Source organism: Neofelis nebulosa, chromosome 11 (genome assembly GCF_028018385.1).
Source record: "Neofelis nebulosa isolate mNeoNeb1 chromosome 11, mNeoNeb1.pri, whole genome shotgun sequence".
NCBI classification, from domain to species: Eukaryota; Metazoa; Chordata; class Mammalia; order Carnivora; family Felidae; genus Neofelis; species Neofelis nebulosa.
In genome coordinates, this window is record NC_080792.1 from 87,162,204 (window position 1) to 87,178,821 (window position 16,618).

Here is a 16,618-nt window from a genome sequence, read left to right on the forward strand (position 1 = left end):
AAGTCCATTTACTGTAGAAAAATGCATTTTGAAAAGGAACAACTTAAAGCTGCACGCAATATTCAGGAACATGATGTTGAGGGAAAATAGAACATTGTGGAATATCACCTAACAGTTTAATTCCACATTTCAAATTCAGAAACATAAATAAGTAAAACCATATTGTTCAGGGTTTCCAAAATGTGATAAAAGAAGAAAGAAAAGTAAGTGGTTGTATAGTTCAGGATAGTGGTCCTCTCCAGGGGAGGAAGAAAGGGAATGGGATCGGGTATGTAAAATTAAGTTGATTACCTGTGGGGAGTTCAAGTTGTATTTAGGTACCCTAGACTGCTAGCAGGTAGCTGATTAGTCTGTGAGTTAGCATGACACAAAATAGATCCCCATTAATCTTGTATTAGAAAACTTCCAAATATCTAGTGTGTGTTTATCTGGTGTGCTAATAGAGCATCTTTTGGCCAAAGCTTCTACATTTGTTTGTTAAATGGTTTCCTGGGAACTTACCCAACAACTTACCCAGCCTTCTGAGCAAGCTCTCAGAAGGCTGTTATTAAGTTTCTGCTAATTGCCAGCATCTTTCTGGTTAGTAGAAGTAGCCTCCTTCCCAGTCACCATCCATTTTTAAAATCAGCCTCTGATCAGTGTTAATGGAGATTTCCATGTTGTAAAATTTTGCCTTCAATTTAAATCTTTTATAAGAAGGCGTTCTTTTTATCATGCTGCCATCTTCTGTCTTAGTGCTGTGACTAATCAGCTTGTTTTCCTTCTAACTGAAGAGAAACCTTGTCTTGAGGTTTCAATATACCGCTTTGTCTTAATCCGCTATTTTGGACATGCAATCTGGAGCTTGCCTGGCACAGTGAAACACCCTAGATTTCTATTTCTAGCACCTCTGTCAACTTTCCATATGACTTTGGGAAAACTACTTAACCTCTGACCCCCTTGCTTCATTTGTTCAATGGAGAGATCTTTTTCTGTGAAAAGGAACAACTCAAAGCTTCATGCAATACTCAGAAGCATGTTGAGGGAAAGAGGGCATTGCAGAATACTATCTAAAAGTCTAACATCTGACAAAGAGCCTATAGACACAGATTCCAGGTCCCAACTCCTGCTTGTTCCCATGAGTCCTTTGCCGACACCCCCTATCAATTCACTGCAACTTGGAATGAGCAATTGCAAAGCAACAACTATCCTGATTTTGTTTTTTTTTTTTTTAAAGATCTTTTTTTTTTTTTTTAACGTTTATTCATTTTTGAGACAGAGAGACAGAGCATGAACAGGGGAGGGTCAGAGAGAGGGAGACGCAGAATCTGAAACAGGCTCCAGGCTCTGAGCTGTCAGCACAGAGCCCGACGCGGGGCTCGAACTCACGGACCACGAGATCATGACCTGAGCCGAAGTCGGCCGCTTAACCGACTGAGCCACCCAGGCGCCCCAACTATCCTGATTTTGTACTTTGAAAGCTTTAGCTTTGTTTTTTGCTATGTTTCTTTCTTATCCCTCCTTCCTTTCCTGTTTACCCTCATGTAGTTGGAAGGTCTTAAAATAAATGTAAGGACATATTAGAAGTTTTCTTACATTGAATATTATAATCACTTCTTTTCTCCTAAAAGACATATTGAAATAATCCTTCATTACCATGTTTGATACATACACGCTTCTTTCACCTAATCTACACTCCTTTAAGCTGTTTAAACTCAAGCATCTTTTGGCGAAGACAGCCTGCTGAATTTTACTGAGCCTCTGATATAACCGCAAATAATGATAACTTTAGGTAAATCTTTTTTTTTTTTTTAATCCAGGAATTGCTAAAAAGCCTATAACACAATTCCAATATAAAGGTCAACTACTCATTTCTTAAGACTTTCTAGCTGCTTTGATATCCAGGTCGGCATCACAGGCTAATTGTCAATATATAATTTCTCAGAAAACTATAAGTGGAGTTAGGTCTTATAAAACCAACATATCTTAAGAATTTGAGGGGGTGAGTCATAATAAGGTTCTTTCTTTACTGCACAAAAGGCTCCATAGTAGTTTACAAAATTAGGGGCCAGTGATAAAAATTATTTCCATTTTAGCATGAGTGATTTGCTTGCGTCCCTGTGTGGATTGTCAGTGGTCTGAACATCTTGACCCTGTTGTCCTCAGCACTTTTTTTCTTCATTTCCTGCTTGTTCCTCAACAAATACACAAGAATAATGTATTCCAGGATTAGGCTCTCAGGGCCCGAGCCATGTGCACACATCAGTTATTTGAAGAGGCAGAGGAGGAGTACATACTCCCAAATCCAGATGATTCCGTAACACTGGGCTTACCTTCATTTGTGCTGCTTTGCATGTTAAAGCTCTGTCATTCACAAGGACCGTTTTGACTCCAACTCAGCAGGTGACCATGACGGCCACAGGGGTGGCAAAACAATAGCCTGGGTTTGTCAGTGAGTCAACATGACTCAATAATGAGTCAACATGAGTCCTTCCTGCCCCAGGTTTTTCAAGGCTATGCTACTCATCTGTCATTTTTCGTCCTCAGATTAATCCCATCAGCTTTCAGAAGACCTTTTGTGTGGTGATTCTATTAATGAAAAGTGATTGGAGTTTTTGTGCATTGAATTAGGAAGGAAAGGTAATTGGTGATCTTAACGTAAGCTATGCAGATTATCTGGTGGCACTGCCAGTTCGTTACAGTGCTGTGTTTTTCTCTGATGTTTAGTGGCTAGTGACTAAATAGCTTAGCGTTAGGGTGTCCGATTAGATAACAAGGAAATGGAATTTCTGAACATTATGATGAGATAAATATTTTAATTTAAGTGTTTTTATATTAACTTACACATTTTTATTAAGGAAAAATTAATAAATTACCCATAATCCCACTAAGGAAACTATTAACATTTTAGTGATTATGCTCCCTGATTTTTCTTTTGGGTATGTTTGTGCAGAGAATAACGGTAATATGCGTTGTGCATCTACCGTGTGCTTACAGCAGCCCCATGAGATAGATTCATAGGTACTTCTGTTTCTCATTTTGTTAGGAAGAAACCGAGGCCTAGAGAGAATAAGTGACTTGCCCACAGTCACACAGCTAGAAAATAATGGAGCCCTGGGATTTAACGCAGCTGGTTCCACAGCCTGTTTATTTTTTTTCATTTTGCTTTTAACAGGCATCTTAACAGTTTAGCTTTTGTCTACTATTATCTTTTTTAAATTACATTAAATTTTACTTTTTTGAATTACAATTTAAGTTTGAGAACACTTTTTATTTAAGGAAACTTAAAAAAAAAAAATTTTAATGTTTATTTTTGAGAGAGAGCAAGCAAGAGAACCAGTGGGGGAGGGACAGAGAGAGAGGGAGACACAGAATCCAAAGCAGGCTCCAAGCTCCGAGCTATCAGCACAGAGTCCGGGGCAGGGCTCAAACTCACGGACCGCAAGATCATGACCTGAGCTGAAGTCGGATGATGCGTAACCGACCGGGCCACCCCAGGCGCCCCTATTTAAGGAAACTTTAATGCCAACTTGTAATCTACTTGTTTCGCTTAAGTTATCTTTCATTTGCAAATATATTTCTTTTAACAATTTTAGTGACTATCAGATAGCTAACACTTACTTTGTGTTGTAAGTGTTTGACATGCTTTAACTAACTTTATCCTCACAAACTACACTAAGAGGTAGGTACTGTTATCCCTGTTTTGTAGATTAGGAAACTGAGGTGCAAAGAGGTTAAGTAAGTTGCCCCAGGTCACCAGGTGAGTAAGCGACAGAGCCAGCATTCAGATGGGGCCAGGCTGACCGCAGAGTCTGTACTGCTAAGTATTCTGTGATAGTGTGCAGCCTCCTGCTGCTACATCCTCCTGGAGGTGCTGTAACTGATTTAACCAGTCTCTTAATGTCAATGTTGAGGTTGTTTCTAGTTCTTGGACAATGCTTTTGTGCTTACTTTGTTTACATCTCTAGTTGTTTCTTAGGATTTGCTAAATCAAGTGATACACACATTTCCCAATGTTGTATTGCCCTTCAGAAAGGTTGTTTAGTTTTACCCTCCCACCATCATGAAATAAGAATGACCATGTTCCCTGCACTCTTGTCAACACCACGCAGGATTTTTTTTTTTCTTTTTTTTTTGGACTCTTGTTAAACTAATAGGCAAAATGGCTACTAGTGTGATGATGATTTTTTTCATATATTTAAAGACCATTTACATTTTCTTCTTGGTGAACTGTTTTTCTATTTTGCCACTTTTTCTGTAGGTATAAGTTTAAATTTTAGTACTTGAAAGCAGTCGTACTGGTGGTACATCAGCTTTTCAGTCTGCAGAAGGTCATGTGAGCTGTGTGCTGCAAAGCTACACAGAAGCTTTTGCTCTCTGCTTGGACATGCTCGCTTCTCTCTGAACATTAATGGTCTCTGTAAGGTCAACAGGTGGATCCCATAGGCTACCTGAGAAAAATTGGTCTTGTCACTTCATAGCAAGTCAGTCTTTGATGAAGGTTCTTCATGACCTCAACAGATGGAAATCTGGTTATTATAGTTATGTGCCCTCTTAAATTTTAGTGAATTTCATGGAGAAGGCTTCCTGCTGATGACTAATGAGAAATGTCAGGAAAACATAACATCCTTATTCTGGCATTTAAGTATTAAAACTTAAAATTTCTTTTTTTTTTTTTTTTTTTTAATTTTTTTTTTTCAACGTTTTTTATTTATTTTTGGGACAGAGAGAGACAGAGCATGAACGGGGGAGGGGCAGAGAGAGAGGGAGACACAGAATCGGAAACAGGCTCCAGGCTCCGAGCCATCAGCCCAGAACCTGACGCGGGGCTCGAACTCACGGACCGCGAGATCGTGACCTGGCTGAAGTCGGACGCTTAACCGACTGCGCCACCCAGGCGCCCCAAAACTTAAAATTTCAACAACATGGTTTTGAGCACTTGGCACAGATTATAGTGCTATTGAAATGAAAAAAGTATGGTTAGATACCAGCCATTTTTATTGTTTTCTGTCTCTGCAAATGAAAGAATTCAGATTCAGGGGCCTGCTTACTATGTGTAATATTTCTCTCCCTATTATGTTGACCCTGATCGGGTTACTATTGACACTTGTCGGAGATTTGGAGCACGACTAAGATAGGCAAAGGAGGTTCCAGTTGTGGCATATTGCTTTTTGGGGTGATGTGATAAAAATGTGGATGCAAAGATAGGAAGGTAGAAAGAAAAAATAAACGGGGATCATTTTTGTTTCTAGGTAGCAGTACTGCCTGCATTGTGGTGCTGGACAGAACTAGCCACCGCTTACACACAGCAAACCTGGGCGATTCGGGCTTCCTGGTTGTCAGGGGTGGTGAAGTTGTGCACCGATCAGATGAGCAGCAGCATTACTTCAACACTCCATTCCAGCTCTCAATTGCACCACCTGAAGCCGAGGGAGTCGTCCTGAGTGACAGGTAATCTCCCCTCTTGGCCATTACATTAAGAACCAGTAGGACATGGCTCGCCCACATCCTCCTCCCATCCCCCTTTACCTACAGTGGAGATGGGCATTTTCAGTTCTCGTATGACATAAGGCACATTGAGAATGTTCTCATCAAAAAGATCTTTTAGTTTGACTTTGAAAGATATTTTGCTGGCTATTACAGCCAAGTTGAATTCTAGCAAACACCCAATAATTTGACAAGACTGAAAATATTCTTCAAGCTTACAGAATATCAGTTTTTCATACCAAGACCAACATGGTATATACGGTTATATTTGTTAAATCGTGCTGGAGAAGTGAATCATTGTCTATGCATGCCACTGCCCGTATGAGAATTTGCATATGTTGTTAGGGAAGAGTTCAAACAGACATCTGCTTTATTTATCAGAATAACTTCCTGATTCTCAGGGCCTCCTATTATATGCATCAAATAGAACTTTTAAATTGTCAAGACCTTTCAAGACAATAACTACTTTTCTGAATCAACTTTTACAGTTTATCTTTCCTAAGATCAGAGTACAGAATAAAGCTAAGACAGTCTCAGATTCCTCTTCCTTTAACAACCTTATGGGACCTGGCACAAACATATTTGATTGTGCCAGATTATGATTATGATTCATGAATGTTGTAAAATGGGTAATGAACCTTTTGTAAAAATAGAAGTAGTCTTGCAAAGCTCTGTTGTCTCTACTTAATAGTTCTTATTAAGCCAGATTTTGAGTGCAAACTAAGATAGAATGATTATTACTGCCATCTTTTAAACTGGAATGAGTATATTGTATAATTAGGTATTCAGGATTGTCCATCTAGGTCTGTTGCTGACTCCTAGAGAGAGGGAAGCATTTTTTTACCTTCAGATTAAGGTATGCTACCATAATTGGAAGAATATTTCATTATAGTCCCTTCTTCAGTTGGCTCTAACATATATTCATATTAGCCATATTGGAGTGAGGAGAAAGCAGAACCCCAGGGGGTGGTAGATACCAAACTCAGCTAACAGTTACAGAGAGCAGTGTTTTAATTTTCCCTTATTTGATTCTTGTTATTTTGGCATCTGAGTGCTAGAGCTGCCCTGCCATACCTCACACGCTATCTTTGGGACAGTCTGGTCGGGGCAGCGCTCTGGCCTGCCAGCGAGGTGGAGGTTGCTTCCCCCTGGAGCCCACAGACAGCTTGCTAGCATGTGACTTCAGCTCGTGTTTCAGTGCAGTCAAAAGTTTCCAGCAGCACAGTATGTTCAATCAAAACGGGCAAAACTGCAGCTGGCGGAACACCAAGCTCATGGGTGGGAGTGTTGGGAGAAGAGGACAAACCGTCCAATGGTAGCGAGTCTCGCACAGGCAGGATAGCAAAGGACACTCCTGGGGAAGAAAAACCTCAGCATAAAATAGAGCTTCACTGCCAACCTGGTCATTAATCTAAACTTCTAGAATCTGATTCGTTTCCAAAGTCTGAGCAACTGTGAAGTGTCTTGCATTGTTTCTCTTTATTCCACAGAAGAAATCGACCTGGTTTCCACCAGTTTTACAGTCTTTTTTCCTCCTGCTGAAGGACATTTCTTTTGTTACTCAGTTCCTCGTATCTATAAAGTATAATTTTTCCTTAATTTACAGGTTTCCTTTAGTTTCCTTTTGGTTTGCTGTCTTTACAAAATATTTGTGATATAAATGTGTAAGTGATATGTGTAAGCCAAAGCCCATCACAGAACTTTGAAATGTGCTACTCCTTTTCCTCAGTCAGGAGTAGATGAACCAGAAATTTTCTCGGTGCACTTTGTATAAATCCCCAGCAGGCGTGGGTGGGTGGGTTTTTATGTTTTCTCTTCACATATTTTATAACATATCAGTTACACAAACAAGTTGTGGGATTTTTCTGTCAAGCTCAGGGTACTTGGTTCTGGCTTCTCCTTTCTGGATCAGTGTATAAATTTTTTTCTTTGCATTTGTTCCCTAATTACAGGTTAAGGCAGATTATTAGATATTTCACCTTTCCTTCACCTTGGAGGCTTGGATTCAGTGAAGCTGGCCTTTGGAGATGGCTGAGAACCAGCCTTTGGGAGAGGGCCATTGACTCTTTGAGTATATGATCTTTTCTCCCCACCTGAGATTCCCGCCCCCCTCCACTTCTTGTATCTGTTTTCATCAGGTGTTATCACAGAAAAACAAACAAAAAACCACTCCCATCTATCTTTTTTAAAGTTGCATACAAAAAGATGCAGTGAAAAATCTACCTCCTGTCCCATCCCCCAGCAATACATTCTCTCTCCTCAGCCACTGTTGTCTGTTCTTTGTGTCCTTCCAGATTTATTCTCTGCATATGGAAGTGTCTGTGCTTATGAATCTACCCCCCCTACACACACACACACACACACACACACACACACACATGCACACAATGTCTGTACATTCCTCTCTTAACAATGTGTTAAACAGTTTTTCCCAATTTGGAGGGTTACTTTGTTTCTTCACTTATTAGATATTTCTTGAAGACCTACTTTGCACCAGGCATACTAATAATTAAATACTTAGGTGATGACAGGGTGCCTGGGTGGCTTAGTTGGTTAAGTGTCTGACTTCAGCTCAGGTCATGATCTTGTGTTTGTGAGCTTGAGCCCCGTGTCAGGCTCTGTGCTGACGGCTCAGAGCCTGGATGGAGCCTGCTTGGGATTCTGTGTCTCCCTCTCTCTCTCTGCCCCTCCCCCGCTTGCATTCATTCTCTCTCTCTCTCTCTCTCTTTCTCTCAACAATAAATAAACGTTAAAAAAAAAAAAAAACTTACATGATGAGCACTCTTTAAGCCCTGGAGACACACAGTCCCTACTCTGCCTTACTAGTCCATACTAATACTAATCTAGTAGTAATAATACTAGTGATTACTGGCACTATAGTGAGACATACCATTGTAGGTATTTCATGTGAATTAATTCTTACAGGATTTGCATACTCTCTTCCATGGTGCTCTCTTGTTACACTATTAAGGCAGCCTCCTGAGAGCCACAGTCAAGCCTGCAGGGAAACTGATGAGTAGAAAATGAATAAGAGAGGATGGAATTTGGCTCTAAAGAATTAGGAAATAAAGACTCATTTCTACTAGGCTTTTAGAGGCATGTTAGTTCTGACTCAGAAGAGAACCCTTCCTCCTTTTAAGCCATATGTGACTAATCATCAAATTCAGTCTTACTTGGTAGTTTCAGTTAAGCTTTTGAAACATTTATATCAGATTTTTCAATTAATTTTTTTCAAGGTTAGGAATTTCAGAACTGGGTTGTTTTTTTTTTTAATGTTTTTTATTCTTTTTTTGAGAGAGAGAGCGAGCCAGCACGAGCGGGGGAGGGGCAGAGAGAGAGGGAGACACAGAATCCAAAGCAGGCTCCAGGCTCTGAGCTGTCAGCACAGAGCCCGACGCGGGGCTCGAACTTGTGAACCGTGAGATCATGACCTGAGCCAAAGTCCGACACTTAACCTACTGAGCCACCAGGCGCCCTGTGACTGGTTTTTTTTTTATTTTTATTTTTTATTCTGTTACTATAAATTAGTTTTTCTTATAGCCTCATTACAATATCACATAGTGCCTGTTGGAAACTTTCACCATATCTCTGAAGGCCTCTTATAACTTTGCCCCTACCCTGTCCTTGTCACAGCCCGGATGCTGCTGATAGCACGTCTTTTGATGTCCAGTTAGGAGACATTATCCTGACGGCAACAGATGGACTTTTTGACAACATGCCTGATTATATGATCCTTCAGGAGCTAAAAAAGTTAAAGGTAATTAACTCAAAGGTTAGTTCGTGGAAGGAGAGGCCCTCTCTGGGCAGCTAAGTTTTATTGGTACAATTGTATTATCTCTTTTTGTAGGAAAGGACTCTTGTAAATTTAGGAAAGAAATAATAGTTCTGGTCTTTCAAGCAATTGTAAACGGAAATAGTCACAATTGGAGCACTTGAGAAAAAAAGAGGTTTCCCACCTACACCTTTTAGTAGAGTGGTAAAGGTAAAAAAAAAAAAAAAAAAAAAAAAAAAAGAGTGGTAAAGGTAGGAAAGTCCAGATGAGACATTTCTTGTATTTTTAATTGTATTTTAATGGTGCTGGTTCCTGGTTGTCTTTTTCTCCTTTTATTTCTTAACAGACTCGGCAGGTGTTGAGGTCGGGAAAGACAAGAAATCACCACACTAGAGCCAGCCAGGCCAAGGGCAACAGGCAGCTAGGGGCCTTGATGTCATCTGAGCTGTCCCAGTAACTAAAAGTTCAGACTTGGCCCATATAGAGAGTGGAAGGAAGTGAAAACCAGTTTTTCCATATTTTACTGGCTTTGTAAAAGTACTAACTCTGGGGAAAATTAGTCTTTTCCTAGGTCCTTACCAGTAAGCAGTTATGACTTAAAGTAAGTTGCTGAACTTTTTTTAAGCAATATTTTTCTCACCTTTAAAATGGGGGGGGGGGGTGAGTACCATGGTCTTAGTTAATCCTCACCACAATGCTATTATAATTTATAGACTAAGACCATATATACGAGGTCCTTAGTGTCATGCCCCATCTGTGGGATACAGTAAAGGTCAGGTGCTTATATGGAGCTGGCCCTGTGCTCTGTGTGGTGACAGGGTGGTAAGCAGAAATGACACATTCCTTGCATATGGAGCTGACATTCTAGTGGAGAAAGATAATACAAAGAAAGAAATATATAATAAATGTTGGTGGCTTAGAAAGAAACTAAAGCAGGGTGAAGGAACAGAGAATAAAACAAGCTGCTGTTTTAGAAAGATTGGCCGGGGAAGGCCTCTTTGAGGAAGCGACCTTGAAGCAGAAGCCTGTTACTTATTTATACTAAAACTATTCCGAGTCTTAGCATGTTAGAGCTAAAGTGGACCTTGTTTCCCATCCCCATTTTACAGATGAGGAGGTTGAAGCAGCAAGGATAAGGGTATGGATCAAGATCACACAGCTAAACAAGAATCTTTCATCATGATATAAAATTCTAAAGGTATTTTCAATAGGACACCTGGCAGCTCTTACTTGGAGAGCAAACTGTGTGGTTGGCCAGGGTCGCATTCCTAAGCAAGGAAACTTTTGAGGTCCTCCCTGAAGTGCTATCAAAATCCACCTTTTCAGTCCTGTCCAGTTTTAGCAAGAATACCTTAAGAATTCCAAATGGGAAAAAAAAGCAGAAACGGAAATCCAACCTTCAGGGCCCAAGGCCACCTGAGCAAAGAATGACATCTGACTGACATCTTGTGCAGGCAGCACTGGTGGCCTTGTTCATTTTACTGAAGGTGTAATGTTTTAATGTCTTCTCTAACTAGAGTAAAAACTGAAATGCTGGAAACTGTGGCTAGATAAATGTTACTGTCTCAAAAAGTGGTATTTACAAAAAGCGTATGTACTTGTGTGCAGAAATCCTACGAGGCATTGTGTAAAAATAACTCCCTCATCCTTTCGTCTTAGAATTCAAATTATGAGAGTATACAACAGACGGCAAGAAGCATTGCTGAGCAAGCCCATGAGCTGGCCTATGACCCAAATTATATGTCACCTTTTGCACAGTTTGCATGTGACAATGGATTGAATGTGAGAGGTAAGCATTCCTTAGGAAGGTCACAGGGACTAACTGGGGACATAGTCGGATGGGAGCATTCTGGGCTGTGGGGTGAGGTAAACTAGAGCACTGGGGTGAGACCGGTAAGCTCTCCTCTTCAGTTGGGAGCCCGTGGCTTTGAGCCTGGTCAGCAGGCCCTAGCACTGAAGGAAAAGAGCAAGTACCTGTCATCGTGTCTTCCCCACAGAGGATGCCCTCCAGAACTGAACTCCATTGGCTGTAGAGGCAGGTGGAACCTGAAGCCCTTTATTGCCACCACTGCACTGCTTGGACCTGAGCCCAAAAGGCCTCTAAGTCTGCCTAGAGGCCCTGGACATTCCTAACAGCTTAACATTCTGCCCTTCACGGGTCTGACATTTCACTTCTCCCTTCCTCTGGCCTTGTGGGACTCGTTGACGATATTTGCCTGCCAGATTACCACAGCAGGTTTTGAAGAGGAAAGCAATGTTAAACTGCCCTTGCCTCAAGAGTCCTTCTATCTGCTGAACGATATGTAACTTCGGGAGCAGGCCAGCAGCTCAGTCTTAGAGCTGGGGTGACATGTTGTGCTGTCGTATCAGAACTTGTGGAGTTGGTCAGTGTCTTGCTGGTACAATATTGTGACATGTAAAGCATTTCTTAGCCCTCCAGGAAGTACTAAAATAGAAAAAAGCACATGCCATAGCTGTTTGGCAGATTAGAATACAAGACTATTCCTAGTTTCAAAACATTAGATATGTTTGTCCAAATTAGGATTGTGAGTAAAAGCCTGTAACTTTCTCATCAGGCAGAATTTATCCCAACCAGATTTGTCTAGTTTACTGCGATTGCTGTAGACAGAGGATGTGGTAGCCATTTTGATAGAGCTCCTGTGGTAAAGAAGCAGCGAAGGTTTTTTTAAACCTCCGTTAAACTACATGTCATTTTTTTAAAACTGTTTCTCTTTATCAGATATTTTCCGTATCAAATACTTTTCTACTAGAGCATGTTGACACATCAAACCTGCCTTACTTGCAAACTTTTATCTCCTAGTACCTGCTTAGGCTTACATTTTTGATTGACTTTTCCTTTTAAGATCTCTGAATACATTTTCATTTTCATTTTCATTTTCATTTTAGGTGGAAAGCCAGATGACATCACCGTCCTTCTTTCAATAGTGGCTGAGTATACAGACTGAGCCGCCTAGGTGTCAACTCCGGCCTTTCCTTTCATCTTCCCAAGTTCTCCCCTGCCACATGTGCTGATCCTGCTGGCGGGACCGTGTTTCTTTGCCACTGATCTCGATGGCCGGTGATGTAAGCCTTTGCCTGTCTTTTTGAGACCCGGTTGAGATCTTTGTGGAGAACCACTACTGTCGTTTGTTCGCTAGCTCATTATCTGCCAGCAACTTTGAAGAGAATCAAGATTTGAAGATAGGCCTTCACTTCCTACTGTCCTTTCTCCGATGGGATGGAGGTTTTCAAGGCCAAAATGGCTATTGCGTTTCCAAAATGGTTTAGGCATTGAAAATGATGATGTTGGTAACGTGAATTCAGAATTACAGTGTGTAAAAGGGATTTTTAAAGTCTAACACAAATTGTATGTTATGGTACATCTACTAGAAACATACATTATCATCAAAAGAAACGTTACACACGTACTATACAGTCTTTGTTATGATGATTGGGTGTGGCTTTATGTTTTCATTATAAACTCCTCTTTTTCAGGGGCTTATAATTCTGCTCTAAAACACTGCTCTGGATTATGAAGTCTTTATCCCAGGAGCTTTTTTGTTACAAATTGGAAGAAAACTTCAGTTTAGTTCTATGGATGCAAATGTTCTGTGGTTTTTAAAAGATGCCTAATTGTACTCCTGTAAGGAAAGTTTCGGCAGTTTATTGAGTGGTCCAAATCATAGGCTGGTGGCCTGATCTGCAGGAGGGGTGAGGGAGACTCCCTACCAACATTTTTCAATGGAAATATTATTCAATATTGTAAACTCCTCAAAGCCTAGAAATTTAATGTTGTGGATGAAGTTCCTCCCAGCTGTCAGATACGATGCCCCTGTGTGGGAGTCCCGGGGCCACAGGCCTCACAGTGGACAGCTGTAACATTGAATTTTGTTGGCTTTTACAGTCGTGCTACTCCTGGTCTCCCTGTCAGACCTGTCATTAGTAGCCTTGCTCTCTGTAGAGCGTGCACCACATTCGGGGAGTCTGTGTGGAAAGAGCACCTTGGGCGATGGCAACAGCACAAGAGTCCACAGGGAAAACTCCTGGTGATGATCTGACATTTGCATTTGCCCTACACAGAAATTTAGGGGTTTCTGAATCAAGCTTAATGTTTACAGTTTCCGAATAGCCATCTTGCAGTGTATAGTTTCCTTATAAAACTACCCCGCATTCAGTTTTCCCTTTATCTGCAAGCCCAGACTTATTTTTAAGGTTTGTGTACAAGTTGACTGCTGTAAAGATATATATTTTTGGGTCAGTTTTTTTTCCTTCATTAACTTGGTGGTAGAAAATATATATATATATATATATATATATATATATATATATATATATATTTAGAAATTCTTAAATTAAAGCCATGTTTTATATATAAGTCAGGTAACATTGGTGTATAGATGAGAATGCAATTAAACCTGATGAGAATCTACTGGAGGAGAATACAGAAAGTCTCTTTCTCTAAAGGAGATACTTATTCCCTGGTTTATTGCATTAAAACTTATGTTTGAGGTTACCTCAACTTGTTTTAAAAGATTTTGTTTTGTGAATTTGTACTGTATATTTGAGTAACTGTCAAGCTTTTGTTTTATTTAAAATTGTTTAACATGTACCATGTACATGTCATTACTATATTTCAATGCATCATGCTTGTAACAGGCATTTCATTTATAATAAGAATGAGTTATTCATTTGTAAGCCGTTCAGTAATTTATCTACTATTCCTAAATTGGCATAATGTTAGATATCTATTTTGAATCACCTTTAATTACATGTCAGAATGCCTTAACTACCCTAACTTGACGAAACAGAAATTCTTTGGTAGAGGAGATAGGGGACGGGGCAGGGGGATGGAGGGGAGACTGTTGAAATAATGAGTAGCCATCGTGCTTTGATAAAACACAGAAGCGTGAGTGGCAAGTGGTGGGGTATTTATTTTGCACAAACTGTTTGCAGTCTCTGTGTATTTAAAAAGTAAAGAAAGTTGCATCCAGAAGGGTTTTGTTGGAAGGAATACAGTTATACTTGGACTGACAATTTCAGTTCTTTTGTTTGGGTTTTTAATTATTTCTGGTCAGAGGTATGTAGCCTTATGATCTGGATATATTTTGCATTAATTTTCCAATGCCTACATTTAATTCCTTGTAAGAGCAGTTCTGTTCAAGTCACTGGCTTTCCTCTGCTCTCATTTAACCCTTCAAACACAATCTTTATAAAGCTAGATTGGTGGTGGTTTACACAACACATTTATTTAATCAACTTACTTTTTTTGAGAAATGACTGTTAGAAACCGACATCGTTTGTGTCAGTGATGTTGAAAGTAGCAGGACAAGAATTGAGTTTCACAGTGGAACTGACTTTGGACCTGGCCTGTAGATTAGTGACACAGTATTTTCTCTATTTTCTTTTGCCCTGTCCTTTGTGTGTTGAGCACTTCATTTTGTGACTGGGGCTTGGGGGGAGTGGTCAGTTGAAGTGCTGCTTAACAGGGAACTCTCCTTCCACTCCCAGCGATCAGAGGCTCTGCTGGACCCATACTGGAATTTTCCAGGTCACAGAACCCAAGTCTCTGGGGGGTGTGACTGAGATATACTACTTGGTGGGTCTGATTCTGAACTTGATGTGTGTGTTAGTTGTATTTTAAATCAAGCAGTATAAACACACACACACACACACACACACACACACAATTTGCCTCATCCAATGGACTTTTATAACAAAAGAGAATTTGGATTTCTAATTTACAAATGGCAAATTATTTATCCCTCTCTGGATGCACCAAAGACCAGTAAAGTTTATAGCTTTTCCATCTATATTTATAAAGCAATACTGTATTATAAAAATCAATATTTTTATCACATGCTTGAAATTTTTATTTTATTCTGTTTTAAAATGTGCACTCTAAACATATCAGAACCTTATTTCTTCCTGTGAACTTAAGCTGCCTGCGCACAAAAAAATTTACTGAATGGATAATGCAGTAGAATCCATAGGCTCTTCAAAACTGAAAGAAGAAATGGGGGTGGGGGAAACAAGTTATTTGTCCTGAATTACTGTCCTGGCTTGATGTGGTTGATAGGTACTAAATCACAAAAGAATCCATTCCAGGTATGCATGTCTGGGGGGCGGGCTGTGTCTAGATTAGAAACTAGATTTTAGCTTTGCGTGATAGGAGTGTGTCCTCTCCTGTCAGCTGCATTTGTTCTGGATAGAACAGTAGCCTTCAGTACCACCAACCCACCACCTTGAGTAACGAGGCAGGAGTTGTTGGGATTCACTGAGTCGGTTTTGAGCATTTTGGAGATTGTAAACAAGATTGGCTAGAACTGTAAATGTTTGTCCTCTGGAATAAGTTCATGGTTCCTTGTCACCTTATACCAGCTATCTTTGGTAGAAGCTACAGCATCCGATTTCCCTGGAAACTATCACATTTTGCAGTGAAAAAATTTTACAATATGAAAAACAAAGCAAAATCTACGTATAAAATTGAAAATGTGAAGCAGAAAAGGATTTGGATTCTATTTGCTAAAAAAAAATTCTTTGCAAAATTGAACTTCTCAAACTAAACATCAACAGTGTCCATGGCAAAATTTTAACTGTTAGCAGGTAGTTTGTGGCAAAGATGGCTAAATAATGAAGCAAATTTGAATTTGTGTATACTAATGAGCTGCTTTTTTCTGTTGAGACTATCATTGTTTGTCTTACCCAAGAGGCAATGACCTGAATTGGATGTCTGAAATATAACTTATGCAGGAATAGTTCTGTAAATACATTTAAATAAACTGTAAAGATATTTAATAAATATAGTATTTATACTAACCTGCGTTAACTCCTCTTAATTTGAACCTTAACTACGTAAGACACCAGCCCTTGGCATTTTGTGGATCTCTGTCAAGTCCTCATTTCCAAGGCTCTTAGTCATTCCAGCAGTACTCCTTACTTTGTAGCTATCATTTTCTGTCTTTTACTAGTTTATCCCACTTAGCTCTTTTTCACCAGCTGGTTTACTACATCAGTTTAGCTGCCTCAAAAATTCATCAAAATGGACTGATAATTGAATGTAAAATATAGATGTTTTCCCAACTGAGAAGGCTTTTGCATCTTCCAAAAATGGTATGGAATGAAGCCACAAAAAAATCTGGTGTCATTTAAACTTAGCATTCTGTATGCAAATTATAAGACCCAAATTACATACAATTTAATAGTGTGACTATCTCTTGCAGACCTGTGCTGCATCCAGGCAATTATTGGCGAGGGTGCCTTCAAACTTCATCCTCTGCAAGGGGACCTCCGGTTACTCTTGGGGTACACCTGCTCTCTTTGTAGTCATCCGCAGTCGTTAGGAATTTGTGAAATTTCAGTGTTAATCATCAGTGTAAGCAT

General features: G+C 39.9%; 1 protein-coding gene across 2 annotated transcripts in view; it reads left to right on the forward strand.

Moving 5' to 3' along the window:
• The window catches only part of PPTC7 (protein phosphatase targeting COQ7), a 37,818-nt gene extending 21,764 nt beyond the window's left edge, over positions 1-16,054 (forward strand). The window contains exons 3-6 of one of the 2 annotated variants that reach the window (XR_009250495.1): positions 5,232-5,430; positions 9,100-9,223; positions 10,348-10,436; positions 10,898-11,003. Coding sequence is in view for 1 of the 2 variants with exons in the window: in XM_058691257.1 (XP_058547240.1) it covers positions 5,232-5,430; positions 9,100-9,223; positions 10,898-11,027; positions 12,146-12,204 (512 nt within the window). In the remaining variant the exon portion in view is untranslated. Of the gene's footprint in view, positions 1-5,231; positions 5,431-9,099; positions 9,224-10,347; positions 10,437-10,897; positions 11,028-12,145 lie in introns of those variants that run through there. The other variant, XM_058691257.1, reaches the window with a different exon arrangement.
• The last annotated feature ends 564 nt before the right edge of the window (positions 16,055-16,618 follow it).